This window comes from Empidonax traillii, unplaced genomic scaffold (assembly GCF_003031625.1).
Source record: "Empidonax traillii isolate 1590-97213 ecotype Southwest subspecies unplaced genomic scaffold, ASM303162v1 scaffold399:size634673, whole genome shotgun sequence".
In the NCBI taxonomy this organism is placed as follows: domain Eukaryota; kingdom Metazoa; phylum Chordata; class Aves; order Passeriformes; family Tyrannidae; genus Empidonax; species Empidonax traillii.
The window spans coordinates 119,185-135,539 of NW_020955592.1; the positions used below are offsets into that span (position 1 = coordinate 119,185).

Consider the following 16,355-nt stretch of genomic DNA (forward strand, 5'->3'; position numbering starts at 1 on the left):
TAAAAATAGTAAATGATCTTGGAATCTTGAGTCTCTTCAGAAGTCCCCAAGGATTCAGAAACCCACAAAGAGATCATGTAAAACCTAAAATCAAAAGATATATCAAGACCTGTGGGGGAACTTTAGGGTCAGGCTGTCCTTTTGGGTTTTTTAAGCCAGCAGAAAACAATACATGCCAAAGAGGAGCAGGGCTTGACTTTTAACAGTCGTCAGCAATTCCACAGCTGGGTTTTTGCCCAATGGAGAAATAAGAAGTCACCATACCTCTTCCTCAGGCGAAGGAATGGATAAGCAGTGAGGGATGCAGTTTCTGGCTTCCAGCTAGGAGGAGGAGATCTGCTGGGAGCAAAAGCCATGGCTCCAAAGGCAGCCCATGTCCCATTGCTCCCACTGGTTTCCCACGTTGTGGGAGCAAGGATCCCTGCCATTCCATGTCTTGGCTCCTGTCGGGTTTCTGTTGGCAGTGCTGCACTCATAAATGCTTTTTATTCCTTCCTGAGCCTCTGAAAGGTTGCCAGCCAATGCCCTGACTTATGTATGGGTGGAAGCAGATACCTGGGATGTTGCCACCACTAGCCGGCGGGACAGCAGTGCCTGAGCCCATTACAACGTGAGCAAGAAAAAGCACCCCTTGCCTTTCTCTGGAATTTAGACATCTGACTTCTGCACTGCAAAGATTAACTCCTACTATTGAAAGATTGGGCTCATCAGATGAGCCAGCTAGACATGAGCTGTCACATCACCTCTTTTCAAAAATGTTGAGGACTTTTCCTTCAAAAGGCCACTAACTCAGCTTTTAGTTCACTGATTAATTCATCCAGTAAGGGAAACTCCAATGGAATTTGCAACTAACTTCCCTGCCCTCAAGGAGCACATCTTAAAGATCAAGTTTTAGGCTGTTCCCTGTAGTAAACAGTGTACTGTGCATAGTTTCAGCCAGAATCCCTGCAAACAAGGTAGTGTTACATACCATTTTGTTTTGCCATGTCCCTTGTTTTGTCCTTGCACCCATTCCAGGCAGCACCACTCAGTTTCCTGCTTTCAATTGTGTGTAATTCTACCCATTTAATGCTCTGGACTTAAACTGTCCATGTATATGCCTGCCTCAGGTTGAATTAGATTAGAAAATTTCAGCTAAAGTCTTTGGTTAAGTCTTAAAGAGAAATTTTCTCCCTTCTACAAGTTAAATAAACAACAGACATCTTTTTCTGTAGGATTTCTGTTACTTTTGCAGTAGGAATCTGAAAAGTCTCAGAGCTTAGGGCTTGAATTAGGGACAGCCTTCTGCCACATCTTAAGAAAATCTTACCCATTAATATCTCTCTGTTCTCCCAAATCCCTAGTTCCATCCAAGGTAAGGCTTTCTCAACGGCAACAAATGAAGAAAAACTCCAATAGTCTCTAACTACATAATCCTGTATCATCCCTACATTTTATCCAACCTGATCAAAGGAGTCACATGGGAAAAATATTATGGGACAGCATAACTTAAGGGTTTGGTTATGGATACAGTCTTCAATGCATGTACCCAAAAGGCTTAAACTATGACTTCATGGACAACCTTAATTTTAGAATTTTGCAACTTCTTGAATTTGAGTTTGCACAGCTTTAGGAACATAATTGCAACACCTTTTGAGTGTTATTACATATGCAGCAGTCATTCTTTAAGAGTGTTTACCTGCAACAGGAATTACAAGGTGTCATGTATATAACAGTCTTTTTAACAATTTACTGGGGATTAAACCCAAAACTTGTGCCTACAGAATATTAGCTTTGATTGCAACTACTATGCTACTAAAGAAATGGATTAAAAAAACACACATGCCATAACTTCCACAAACACAACATAAAATACACTGGTCTGTTTTATGCCTCTTTTCAAGCTGGTTTCAGGCATTTCTGTAACAGACCGAGCAGCCATTTTCTTATCCCTCAGTTGAAATCCGCACGTTTACTTAAGCCCAATTAAATCAATGGAATATATGCCTGATCCATAAAGGCAAACAGTACACTTAATTAGACATGTAGCATGACTAAATGAAGGCGGACAAATATTTCCAGCCTTCCATAAGCCTAACAGGAAATCAAACCACATATGAGTAGGGAGGCATTTTGCACTGTATTTATACAATCAAAGTTACATTTAACAGCTATTAACAACAGGGATCCTCATTTGTTATTTGCCTTGTTTATAGGCCTTCAGAATAAGAAAGAAAACAAGATCATATATCATGGCCTTCCAGAAACATTACGACTTCCTTTTATTCACAGTAGTTAAGAGTAAACGGAAAATTCATTTAACGTAAAACAAAGCCACATAATTCTGCTAATGCCAACCTCTACTTTCACTCTTTTTAACTGTTCATTGAAGAAAATACTGAACCCTCTGGGGCACTCAGTGCATGCTACTGGCCAGGGACATTCCTGATTTTTTCTTGCATGGAGACGGGAAATGACCTCTGCAGACACAATATGAAGAAATACCAAGAAAATCTTGGCCAGGTGATAACAGAAAGATTATTCACTTAAGCCAGTAGAAGGAAAAGTCACTGTATATGAAAGCATCCCCCTTTCATTCTGCATCCATTAACACGTTCTAAAATGCTGAGGACAGTAAAACACACAAAAAGTTGCACCAAGTGAACCTTAGGGAGGTCTGATAAAACCTTGTGGCACAGAAACAAAAGACAATACTTAGAACTATACAGTACATTTCCAAGTTCATGGTACTCAAAAAGTAAGGTAAGATTAGCCTTCAGCAACTCCAGAGCAAACCTTCAAAGCACTTCACAAACAGTCTTATGTCTAAGGTCTCTCTGGGCACCGCTCTGCTATTTCACTATCTCTTTATATGAAATGTCTTCTCCTGCTGCCCAGGAGGCAGTTTGTTGGGTCAGACTCGCAATCAAAAACTCTCATGTTTCCACTGAGCACCTCTATGAAGAGCCTGATTTCATCTTTTCTACAACAACTCATCCAGAAGCTGAAGACTGCAATTAAATCCCCACTGCACCCAGCACGGTCTTCTCCTGGCTGCATGAGCCCAGATCCCTCACTGTCCCAGTCAGCCCCCAACCACCTTGGCCAACCTCCATGGGCTCTCTGCAGTTTCTCAACACTGTCCAAACCCAGCTTTGCTGGACAGCCTGAAACTTGCACTCTAAATGCAGTCTCAAAGACCATCCTGAGTGGCAACATGAGCAACTGAGAACAAATATCAGCTATGATTCCCACCAAATATGAAACATGAGCAAAACAACAAAACCCTCTCCTATTCCAGCAATGTGGCCAATACTGCTTCGGAGTAAACACTGATCACCTACTCCTTTATCTCCTAGGAAATATCTTGCCCTGATTAGCTACTTCAAAAGCCCCTGTCCCCTTTGCACAGCTCCTGGTAATTTATTTTTTGTCTATTTAGAAGCAACTGCCTTCTGCTACCTTTGGGAGCTTTGGAATGAATATATTACTAAATATGTAGAAGGTCAGACCACTATCTTACATATATATATATCTGGTGTGGGATGTTTTAATTTTGCACTCCATGATGACACCGCATTCCCTTTTTCCAACTGGACCCCAACCTCAATCTCAATATAACTCTGCAGGCACCTACCTTCCAGGCTTGCAGCATAAAACACACAACTGATCTCAACTTCTGGAAGTTGCTTCTAGCTGTAGTACCACAAATGCTAGGAATGCACACACTCTTTTGTTTGCAAGCAGGATTGATTTCCCTGTCCAATAAATTTTGAACCCCTGACTGACTTTCTTCAGATGAGGGAAAGCTGCTTTTGTGTTTGAACTTTTAGTCTGCATTTCCCCAGGAGAACTAAACTCTTCGAAGTTCACATTTTCACTTAGCTTTAGCTGCAGATTCCATTTTTTTCTGTGATAATTCTCTAATGTCTGAGTCGTAATGGAGGTGCTTTCAACAAAGAAAATGGCTGACATTACATTTTCAACCACATGCACTGAATCACCAGTCCTCCCTCTTAAAAACAAACCAAACCAACGAATCCTCCTTTGATATTGCTCACTGCCTGGGGACCAATCTCATTCTCATTAATTATTTAGGAATTCCTAAATCAAAGACAGACTATTAAGATGGACAGCAACAAAGCATCTTCTCCAAGAAAAAGATTTCAGAATACTTTAGGAGATTGTGTGGTAAGTTATTTTTTGACATTTTTTTCCTGGGTTTGTTTTTTTTTTCTTCAAGTGCATCCACATCTTATTGATTATGTCTCATTTTTATCTCTAGAAAGAAACCTCAACCTTCTGGGATAAGCAAATGATGCGACCCCCATTTGACTGTCTCTGTATTCACTTAGATTTTGACTTTACTGTCTTGTAATAAACACTAGGAGAATGGAACAGAAATTAAATTATAGTCATCAAAAGCAAAGCACTAAACACACACAAACTTAAAATGTGAAAGAACACATACTCAGACAGAATGGCTGATCCTTCTTTTTGTCTGAATGCATCATAAAAGAAGTTATGTTTCATTACTGAAAAAAAAACCATTTCGGCTTCTTTCATGGTTGCAAAGAAGGGTAATTAAGACTGTCAAGAAAACACACTGAACAGCTGTACATTGTTAACAAAAGCACCATTATATGACTGCTCTGAAAAACCCAGTAATTTAAACATTCACATTTCCTAGAAGTTAGACATTTTTCCAAGTTCCAGTAGATACCAAAAAATATTCTTTCCTATAAATCTTGGTCATGTATCTGTCATATTTCAAGCCAGCAGGATGGTCCTAATTTGAAAAAAAACATCCACATACATAAGGAGAAGTGGATGGCAGTATCAAAGCTTTGGCAATTGAAAAGTGAGTCACTGGGAAAAAAAAAATCAAAATCTAGCAACTTTTTAAGCCTAAAAACCAAATAAAGACAGAGCAAACCTTCCATCCTGTAGCAAAAAGGGCCATTAAGGAATACTTACTCATCAAAGATCAGGTCTGGAGCAAAATAGAGGAACTGGCTGTTTGTGTGTTTGTATGATCTCCAACTCAAAGCAAACGATGACAGACACATCCATGAATACTGAATTAAAGTAATTTGGTCCTCGAGAGGCAAGTTTCTGAATCCTAGAGGTGAAAACAGAAAATACCCATGAACAACAAGGGTTGGTCAAACTGAATACATTGCTCATTACTCTTCTAGAGTTCATGAACAAGAGCAACACTCCCACAAAGGATACTTCTGAAAAAAAAAAAAAAAAAAAATCCGTAACTTTTCATTCCAGTGACAGAACTTGAAGAGACTATTATTCAAAATGAAAGCTTTTTAAATATCAGCCAAAGACATATGAAACAAACATTGCATAAATCAAAAAACCTGCAAAAATCTTCTCTCAGATGTTCATCCTGCACCTCCCATCAAGTGTTTTTTCAACAGAGTCCATAGATTAAAGATGCAATTTTCAAGCAAATAGTTCTTTGACCCAAAAGAAACAGTCAAGTGACATTTCACCAAATGACTCATGGTCCTACCTGGAAGTATCTTTGCCCACTTCACCACCTGAATCATCTGCTTGCCGGCCAGGCGGTTTAAGGTGGAAAGCAGGTACTCTGCTGTGTCTGGCTTTGAGCTGTCATATCCTGCGTACACGATCTCCGGTTCAATGCTTTCAAGGATCTTAACAGGAGAGGGAGTAAGTGCTGGTGAGATAGCAGACATGTGGGGGACAAGTGCAGTGTTTACAGAGGGCTCGGTCACAGGTGCAATGTATGTCGTCCCTTCCTCGGGGCTCTGGGGTGGTGGCTGCTGCCGCTGCTGTGGCTGCTCCTCGTGCATCCCTTTCAATTTCCCCAACTTTTTGGACTTCCGGGCTGTGAAGACGAGCAGCACAAGAGCAAGGTTAGTACAGAAAGCCAGCAAAACCCTTGGCTTTATAGAAAATGGAAGCAGAAGTATAATCTCAAAGTTTTAAAGCGAAACAGGTGCAGAACCTTAAAGAAGTACTTCAGTGCCTGCAGCATTGTCACACTGGAAAGAGGACCAAAACACACCCGTAAGCTCATTTTCATTGCTTTACTGGATGTTTTTATAGATGACAAAATGTCCAGTATCTGTCTCCATACAGACATGCATAAAACATCCTAGTTATTGTGGTCGGTGCCAACTAAAAATTTCAGAACTGTATCTGTTTTGTAGCTTAAATTAATCACTTACTACCTCCAAGACAGAAATTCATGTTCGCCATTGCATTTGGTCATCAAAAGAAATCTGCCCAAAATTAGCAGATTCATAGCCTTCCCAAGCTTTTGCCTCAACTGGAAATGTAGTCAACCCACTCTGAAAAGCCCAAGCTAGTCAAGTCTATTTGCTTTCGCCTCTCTGATACTTCCATAAGAGCTCTGCCCCCTTCTCTTGAGTAATTCTGAAATAATGCTAAAAGTACTTACCCACCTAAAGAAAAAAGACCGAGCCTCGTGTAACACATTTCTCACTGCTATCAACATTTCTCTGATGATTTGCCTTCCCTTTTCATTTCCTTTTTTCTTTCTTTAGTGCTACTCTTCCTCCTTTTCTTTACTAAATATTCTTAGAAGACAGCAATGCTATGGTGCTTCCACTTGTTGAAGAGAAGCCAGACATTCTCTGTGGGTTGCATTCCCAACTTTGCCATGTGAGTCAGAGATATGTAAGCCGACAGAAAGCTCTGCTGCTGCCCCAGCAAAATCATCTTGTAGCATGAGGAAGGAATGGGAATTAAAAATCATGACAATTCAGTTAAAAAAAAAAAAAACCACAAAGAACCAAACCAAAAACCCATCACCATCCTTTTCGCTACAGTGAAACATAAAAAAAAAAAAAAAAATCTTTAAAATCAGTAAATAATAAATTACTTTTAAATGTTTGCAGTTCTTTCACAGTTAACTTCTCTCAAATATAGTTTTTCTTATCTATCTTATCACACCTAAAACCCTTGTCTGGATTTTTATTTTCCTGTCTCTTGATTATTACAACATTCCTTTTACTGGCATCAGTAAATACAAGCTTATCTCACTCCTACTTGGAATACTGTTCCAAATACCCTTCTTAGTCTAAGTCCCTTCCCAAGTCTACCTCCTCAAGCTTTTTCCCCCTGTCATCAATTCCCCTCCCCCATATTTCCTTAAATATAGCACCTTTTTTGTAGTTTTAGGATCCTTTCTGGCCAACCTCCATCTCATCCCTCCGTTCTTCTCCATCACCAAAACATTCACTTCCACTCCAACTCAACATGCCATGCCACTGCCTCCTGGGAAGTTTTCAAAGCTTGCTCTTTGTGCTTGTTCCTGTTCCTCTTATTACGGTGCAGAAAACTCTCCAGTAAGACCAACAAAACTACCTCACTGCTCTTCTACTAACCAGAGTTTAAAGAAAACCCTCCTTAACAGCGGAGCTGCTACTGCTCTCAGAGCACTGCTGGTGACAGCAGCCATTAATGTACTGCTTCCTTGTCACTGGGGCTGCCTGCCCAGAGCCAGAGGCTGGGAATGAGAGAGGCAGGATACAGATGCCCAGGGTCCAGGACAATGCACACCCAAGTGCAACAATAGCCTGTTGTTTTCAGCACTTCCTTGCTTGAACTCCGAGGAGCTGGTTCATCTCAAGATTCAACGGAAAAATTTATTTATTAGGGTAAACATGGGATGTTGCTCCAAAAAACAGCGATGTTGCTAATCATACAGAAGATGTAGAAGGTGCCCAGTCAAAGAGTTGCTCCTTGACTATCCTTTTCAAAACCTGAATACAATCCTGCAGTACATACTGCATAGAGCAGTGAGTCCAAAATCTGAACATCAGTTTGGTGTTGTTTCCATTACACCATAAGGGATCTTCATGGCTGATCTCAGCACCAACAACCCTCAGGTGACCTATAGAAAACTTCAGAGATCTTTGTGTAACTTTCATCACCTTTCCTTCAGAGAACTACATTAATTTCATTAATTGATGTCTGCTTTCAGCAGTTCCTTATTTTCTCCCTTCCTGCAGACATCCAGACCAAATGAGGCAGGTTGAATTTTTTTAATTAAAAGATTGAATATGCAAATAAAGACATGCTGGTCCTAATAAAATTCAGTGTAAAATTCTTTTGTTCAACTAGCCACATATACTTAAAAACTTCCTAATTATTGGAAGCATTAGCACAGGTTACATAGCAATAGCTGTCATTTGAGATTATAAGGAAGAAGTGAAACAAGTATCTGTCAGAAAAGGTTTCACTGCACCTTATTCTGTCTCAAGAGACAGGAAAGATGAGAAGATTCATCTATAAGTCCCTTCAAATCCTATTTCTTACTTTTCTATTATGAAACTCTTAAAAAGTTCATTTAAACAATGAAGCAGAACTGAAGGATTTTTTTTTTCTCTGATGCATCAAGTTACATGGCTATGGCATCCATTCTTCCAGATGTAATTTCTGACACTAGCACCCAAAAAGCCATCTTACAAAGCAGCAGCTGATCAAACATTTTGTTAAACAAGCCTTTTCCTCACTCCGCAAAATAAGACAGAGAGTTACAGGCAAAGCAGGCAAGCCTAATAAATTTAATCCTTAAAAATAAGTGAAAATACTGTTGTTCCCCATTTGGTGCAGTTGTGCCTATATGACGACACCCTGGTGAAATCACTGTGAGCATTAAAGGCAGTTTCCATTTATCTTAAAAAGGCAAAGCAGAACGTACAGATTTTTCAACAAAATAAACCCGACAAGCAAAGCAAGGACGGCCAAGTTCAGCAGAATGTCAGATGATGAGTTAACAGAGCTATTGGCCATTGAAAACAGAGTTTAAAAATAAGCCTGAAGGGGTGGATAGAGATTGATGTTTGCTGTTACTATTCATTAAGTTTATCAGGCAGTATTTTTTTCTGTTATCAAAACAGGACTAAAAATAAAGAACTTTACATATCTTTCATGTTTGCAGAGGCAAAAAATGGCATTCATGCCATAACTACACCATAATAAAAAAATGTATTGGTTTACCAGCTCCACCAAGTATCTAGCAACACAGATGACTGATTACATACTTCAGGCATAATTTTTTATGTTCTATTCTCCAAGAGTTTTTCATTAAAAGAAAAAATAAATAACATTCTTCGACATATAAAACTGGCATTAAAATGTGTTTTAGTTTCATTTTCTTCCATTATAATGCCTTTAAAATGAAGCTGAGAAAAACATTACTGCTTGACAGTCATGTTTACAGTGAAGAAAACTGTATTTTTCATTTGGCTTTATGCCAGTGCTGTAGCTCAACTGGTTTGGTAACTCCCACAGAAACCAACAACTAAAGATTAAATACAAACTCTGAGCAGTACATACTCCAAGTCGGTCTTTAGAAGCTGTTTTTCACATTTTCTCTCCAACTGCAATACCAACTATAAAACTGACTAAGCTACCTTTGAATCAGTGGCAAAATTGAGTGCAAAAGTTGTGTTCATCAGAACTGCTCCCTGGAAATGCTCTGACTCCCTGCACAGACCAGAGGATGGGGCATGCATGGGGCATTTCATGAGACAACGCTGAAGTCTGAAGCCTGTTTGGGGTTAGAACAAGAAATGGTTGCACAGCAGTGACTGTGTATTATCTGTAACTGCAGGACTCCTTGCCCCCCCTGTTCAGTGTTACTTCAGCCAGGATATGATATTATAATCCCTGTATTTTTAAATCACCTGAGATAGAGTAATAATTGAAGGAAAAAACCAATAGTGAAAGACACTGCCCATATACCCGAGGTTAACACTTCAAATATCTGACACGACTTTGGTTGAATAAGTATTTTAGAAGGTCTTATACATTCCAATTAAAAAAACAAAACAAAAAAAGTAAAATAAGGTGAAGCATTTGTAAAGTCATGAAGTTGTATTTTAAAAAGGCACTTCCAAAAGACTTCCTCTGTTATACTGTAATTTACTGTTAGAGCTACAAAGGAAAAACAAGCCACAGGTGAATTGGACAACTGGTTCCTTAGTATTGACCCTTCATATGTAAGACTCCTGTCTCAAAGCTGGCACAAGGAGGCCTGTGATCTCAGGATTGGGACTTTTTTGTGCCATCTGTAAAACACTAAATAGGCTTCTGGTCTCCAGGGAATGCTACTCTAAGTCAAATTAGACATTTACCTGGAAGTGACCCTACTGTAAACTGGTTTTGGAATACAAATTAACATGAATATCAGCTAAAAATCCCTGGCATTCCAGATTTTAAAGATTAAATTTGAGGTGTTCATTTAGTTACAAGATAGGTAAACTACTATACTCTCTTTTTAAAAATATCACAGTAAACTTACACATGCCATACAAATTGGGTCTAGAGGAAGCTAATCTATACTCCCTTTGTGCCCAGAAAATATGTGCCCAAATGAAGTTACAGAATTTAGGCACCTGATAAATATTTTTCATAAGCTCAAAATTAATAGTTTTCATCAGTATTATTGTTAAAAATACAGGATTCAGAAATGCTAGAGAACAAAATACTACCAATAGTAGATAAACCCCTGTTTTGTCATTTAAATTATGATTTAATTCAGCAGTTTTATAAGAGTAGTACCTTGTTTGTAGAACTGTATCAGTGTTCAAATTTAGCAACTAAATAATGCAAAGTGCTCTGCAAATTCATGCTGGATTCCAGTTCCCTAAAGTGAAACCTGAAGTTTAGAAAATTAGCCATACTTCTATGTAGAGGGAATTATAAGACTTGCAACGATAATGCCCTTGAATTGGATTTTTTTTTTAAAGAAGATATTCAGAGTTTGCCTGATGTCTATCAAAAAGACATTTATTATTTGTAAAGCTAAAGACATTATACTGATGACTACCTCTAGTGTAAAGCAGAAGGAAAGGGGAGACCAAAATGGACACAGCACAGGACACAAAGCGATGGAGGTTTAAAAAAAGAAGAAAAGAAGAGAAAAGTGGCAATTGGAGTAAATATACAAAATGTAAAAGACAAAGGGTAAAAAAATAATTATATACACTTCAAACAAGGCATAATTTGGCATTATTTCAAAGTATGCCCTATACCACTAGTGGTCTAGGCAGCCTGAGGGTAGACAATATGCAGCAAAACAAACCCAGCTCCGACCACCTTTAACTATGCTGGCTCTGTATGCCAGGCCAGTGTACACTTGTATTTCAAATACTGGAGTTTCTCCATTCAGGTCCCAACTTCAGTGCCCGAGCACTACAGCTGAGCTACAACCACCTTTTCCAACCTCAACAGCTCTCAGCTTTCTCCCTTCCACCCCATGCCAAATGCTGAAGGGCTGTCCTGCACACCCTTCCACTGCCACCTCCCTCTCCTCTCCAAAAGCAACCAACAGCACTTTGCTGCACCACAGCTACCAAAGGTACAAGCTGCCAATTCTCCCCTTGAGGCATCTGCAACAGCCTTTCGGTAGACTCTGCTCTGAGCCCTCACCAAGCATTTCCACCTTTGCACAGATAAAAGGTTACACCAAAATGCCAGGTTTTTCCTCCTCTGAATCTTTTCATCATGTTTGCCTGGTGACTTTGTCTCACTTACTTCAATGAACTGACATCTGTTCTCATTAGTTATTTTATTGCTACCACAAATAGTGTTTCCCTTCCCCCCCAATCTGTTGTATCTTGACATATATGAAAATTCTGAGCTATCTTGGTACAGACGTTTTTTCACTCAAGTGTCTAGCACAATGGGAAATGAGATTTTGCTGAGAAATTTCTAGACAATAACACAGACTTTATATAGATATATACACAGACACACATATGCATGGAAACACATGGAATAAAGTGCAAAGCAGGAACGCAAGCGAGATCTTAACAGCATCATCCCATTCGCCCTACAAAGTGTACTCAAACGTACACCTTTCTTCAGGAAACAGAAGAAACGAGCAAGACAGGATCCTAAAGCTTCCATAAAACTGATTACCCACTTTGGGAAGCAAACCACTGATTTTCAGGTAGAGCTGCAGCGGATGAAGAACCTCTAAAAGTGACCCTGAGTTAGAATAATAACCCACAAGGATCCTCGAGTCCAACTCCTGTTGTGCCATATGTAAGAGCAAGGTTCAGGTACAAATCTGAGAGACACACAGACAAGCGGATGAGTCACTGCTTTAACTGGATAAATCAAGGGGAGGAAGTAACTGAAAAGCAGCTACCGAAGCAGGGGACAAGTTGTACAGGGACTTAAAAGGAGAGCACAAGATCACTTGATCATGTAAGACACGCTACCAAGAGGACTTCACTCTTGCAAAGCAGAGGCCTTTTGAGGGTGATTTCTGCAGTGACATTTGGGATATGCTGAAGTGAGTAAGTTAGTCTGCCTAAATATGCAAAGAAAGGAAGACTGCAGCTGGTGAGGAAGAAAACAAAGGTCCTGACTTCACACAGCAAAATAAATTTTAAAATCTGTTTCTGACAACTGTGACCCAGAGGAGATAGAAAGTGATAGAAAATGCTATCACTTGCTGTTAAGCCTGAGAAATCAGCAGTCTAATTACAAAGCAATGAAAACTTCCCAATTTCTTATCCTCTGGCAGCAGAAGCAAGCTTTTTCTGGAGAATAAGCTCAAAACCAATGACTGAATTCAGCAGAATGAAATGGTAGGCATAACTGAAACAATGACATAGTTTGGCACTGCCATCATCATTCACAACTGTTTTGTAATTAATAAGTAACACTTTAATCTGACAGGATTGGACAACCTAAAGTCAAGAAATAAATGTGAAGTATGATCTGTGGAAATGTTACATTTTATTTGCCTTTGGTCAGACCCTGTAAAGATCCAGGCCCATCCATAAATGTAAGTCTCGTTCTTAGTTCACATTTGATATACCAAAAAGGGAGGAACAGCACGGATGGAAGAAAGAGCTTCTCATGTACATTTTAATCCACATAATTATACGCTATTTTCATTGTGTTCACTTAAATGCATTTTGGTTCTCTATTCTAGTTGAATTTAAACTGCTAATAAAACAGACTGTAACTAGGTAAATATTTCCTGCTTATTACTTTGCTTTCTTATAGGACAATACTGGAAGTGTTTGCATTTTGTTTTGTTTGTAACAGATTCTAATATATGATGCAGTGCAATGCTGCTACAGCTCAGGACTTTAAAGCACAGAAACTATATATCTGAAGCAGTTTATCCTATTGCCTTGAGTAGGATCAACTGTACTTTGCCCAACTCAGTATATCATTAATCTCCAATAACAGGAATTCCACAGTATCCTCAATCTTCCTCCAACATCTAACCACTCAGTTTTCCCCCAACATCTCCCAGTTTTGCATCATTTTTTTCTGCAGTAAAGTTGATTTCTCTTCATCATTGCCCCCAGTGGCCATTGAGAACTTACCATTTCTGTCCCGTTTTACACCACTTTTTGAATTGACTGGTATAATGGCCTTCTTAATACATTTCTCCCTTCTACACTAAAATAAAATGAGTTTCTTCGACTCTTCCTTACAGATCTATGTTTTTGGTTTTTGGTTGGTTTTTTTTTTCCCTCTAAGCTTCTTATTATCCTTGTTCTTCCTTGGGCAGTCTCTAGTCTTTATACACCTTTCTTCAGGCACATGATATGAAATGTCAGGAAGGAAGATTCAGTTTAGATGTTAAGAGAACCTTTCTGAACATAAAGATCTGATGTGAAGAAATGGAATAGGCTATCAGGGACACAGTAGATACTTCCACACTGAAGAACTTGGAGAAGAGTTAAGAGATGTGTCCTTCACTTCAGGAAGGACACAGGCACTGCCAATCCCACCAGCCAGGACAGGAATGTAGGTGACAATTTTGCCACGCTCCCTCACCCCCCTCCACCCTGTCCAAAAGTGCTGAAACCAGACAAAATCCTCAGGCCCACACCTGCCAGCTCTGACAAGGAACAGAATAATTCCTTGGTATCAAACAAGACTTGCCTATTTTTGCAACAATTTTACATCGCTGACTCTAAATTTAACTTAAAATCATCACACAACCATGTTCCTTTCTTCACTGCAGTCCCTCAACAGCTGCTCTCAGGTATCTCATTTCTTCATACCTCCACTTGCACTTCTCAACATCACCCTCTGCATAGCACCAAAAATGCCATCATGTTGGTTGGTTTCAGACACTAGAACTGAAGATGCTTTTGAGTTCTGATTCTGTCCACAAAGGAGAATTTCCAGGCATGTAGATTTACATATTTTCTCTCTACTTTGTCTCTACATGTAATTACTAAAATTACTAGTAGACCAAGAACGAACCCCCCACAGGACCCTACCTCAGATGTCCTTTCAGTAAAACAGCAAACCACTCTCACCTACTTCAGAAGAATGCTGTTTTGAGTAATTATGTGCCCACTTAATCAGAAATATCATAATATTTTAATGAGAACTCTGCGTTTCCTTCTGATTACACTTATGGCTCGAGATATTGAGCAGTGAAATACAAACACCTACAGGGAGGTGGCACCTCACACCAGTGCTTGCAAGGAACAGATGCTATTCCTCTGAAGTGAGCTGCCTTGAGCACACAGGATTCAGGACTGTGGATCCCCAGCCACAGAGACCTGCATGCAGGGATGGCCTTTGCAGCATGAAGATGGCACAGAAGATGCCACCTCAGTTGTCTCAGAAAAGCTAAGGTGAAAGCCTAAATCAAATATTGTGCATTTTGAGGTCTGATTCAATGATGGAGCTCAGGTTACCTACCGGTCTAACGTGTGCGACAGTGATGTCCATGGAAATTAAGAAGGCAAGGCACTGAGGAGGGTCTGGGTAAGAGACAGAGGGAATTAATCCCTTTTTCAGTTGTGCTGAGCTTCAGGCTAAGCATTTGTGAAGAGATAGCAGGCAAAAGTGACAAAAGAAAGTTGAGATCCAAAGTGCATTTTACAGGAATATTTAGGTTGTCAGGGAAAATGTCTAACACATTTGCTTGTTTCTCAGCAATCCTCAAAGTGATAATTAAATGAAAAATAACAGTTTCATAGGGGTACTCCTCCCTGTGTGGGAACAACTTTCACCAAATGCCAATTAGTGGTTTCCTGTTAAAATCAAATCAAGCTGGTTTTGATAAAGCTTTTTAATGAGAAATGGATAAAGTATGAAAATTTCCCTCACATATATTTCATATAAAATCCCAAACTGACATAACAGAATCTCACAGTTAACATTCCTGGTATATAAAACTCCCTCTTGTACTTCTTCATTAATTTCAAAAGAAATGTATTTACTAAATATTTAAATCATCCAATAAACAAAGCCTTAAAAAAAGCTTACAAAAGAAAATTATAATGTTAATGAAAGCCAATCTTAATCAGTCCTTTTCAGATGCTCCCAAAACTAATTTTTTACTTATTCATTTTTCAAATGTACAGCAAATTCAACCATTTTGGAGCTAAGCGCTGTCTACTGAATGCATCAGTGGTTTTGACTATTTATCAAATAGCTCTAAAGACATGCAGTAAAATGCCATAACAAATGTGAAGAGGAGGTTACTTACAGCTCCAGTATTTTTCACTTACAACTCTATAACACCTGTAGAATGAAATACCTGCAGCTTGAACTGCAAGCACTGGTAATAATTTGATTAAAAACAAAGTTAAGGAAACTTTGGAGAACAGATTTTGAAATCTTCCACTGTACCAGACTGAATACTCTTGGCTATGATCACTGGTTTCTGCCTTGTGCCAAGTGACAACCTTCCTTTCCAAGACACCCATTCCCATCCAACCTTCTGCAGGAGTTCCTCATCCAAGTCTCTCTTGCTTTTATTTGGGTCGATACCCAACACTAACTCCGTTCCACTATTTCTGTGCCTTTCATCCCTATCCCACAACACAAAGACATCTTGATTGCCTTGTTGCAGTCCTGTAGACATTTACCATGTATAAAATGTCCTCTTTGTAGTTACACTGGAGACACGGGTTCTCAACAAGCTATTCAGAGTTCTTCAAAGGCATCAACAAGCAAACTGCCACAGCAACTCTCATTCCATATCCTGAGCGCTCACGCTTCCACTCTATGCTAAAGAGCGTGCCATGTTTTTAACGCTTCGTTTTTGCTCTACTATTGCTAGAACTAAGCTTTGTAAGTGTTATACTTCCCACTGTGGTCTTTCTGGTTACGCCATAACGCACCACATTCCCACCTGAATTCTCCCCAAGTAAAAAAAAATTTGAGATCCTTTATCTCCTCACCCCTATGATTTCCATATCCCCAGTTTTAACAACTCAGATTTCTCTCCAATAGCCTTACTCCAAATACATTCAGTGCTGCTGGCCTCTCCCTCATCTTCTAGAAATTATCTGCCCCACTTCCCAGAACAGCAATGCTACCTGTGAAATATAAGCTGGCTATTTATCTCCTGCAGTCATCTT

The 16,355-nt window shown here is 39.4% G+C and overlaps 1 protein-coding gene across 5 annotated transcripts in view; it reads right to left on the reverse strand.

Moving 5' to 3' along the window:
* The window catches only part of NR3C2 (nuclear receptor subfamily 3 group C member 2), a 205,124-nt gene that overhangs the window by 29,422 nt on the left and 159,347 nt on the right, over nt 1–16,355 (reverse strand). For all 5 annotated transcript variants that reach the window (XM_027893635.1, XM_027893636.1, XM_027893634.1 and 2 more), the window contains 2 exons: nt 5,507–5,845; nt 4,957–5,101 (listed from right to left, as the gene is read on the reverse strand). In XM_027893635.1, coding sequence (XP_027749436.1) covers nt 4,957–5,101; nt 5,507–5,845 — 484 coding nt within the window. The remainder of the gene's footprint in view (nt 1–4,956; nt 5,102–5,506; nt 5,846–16,355) is intronic.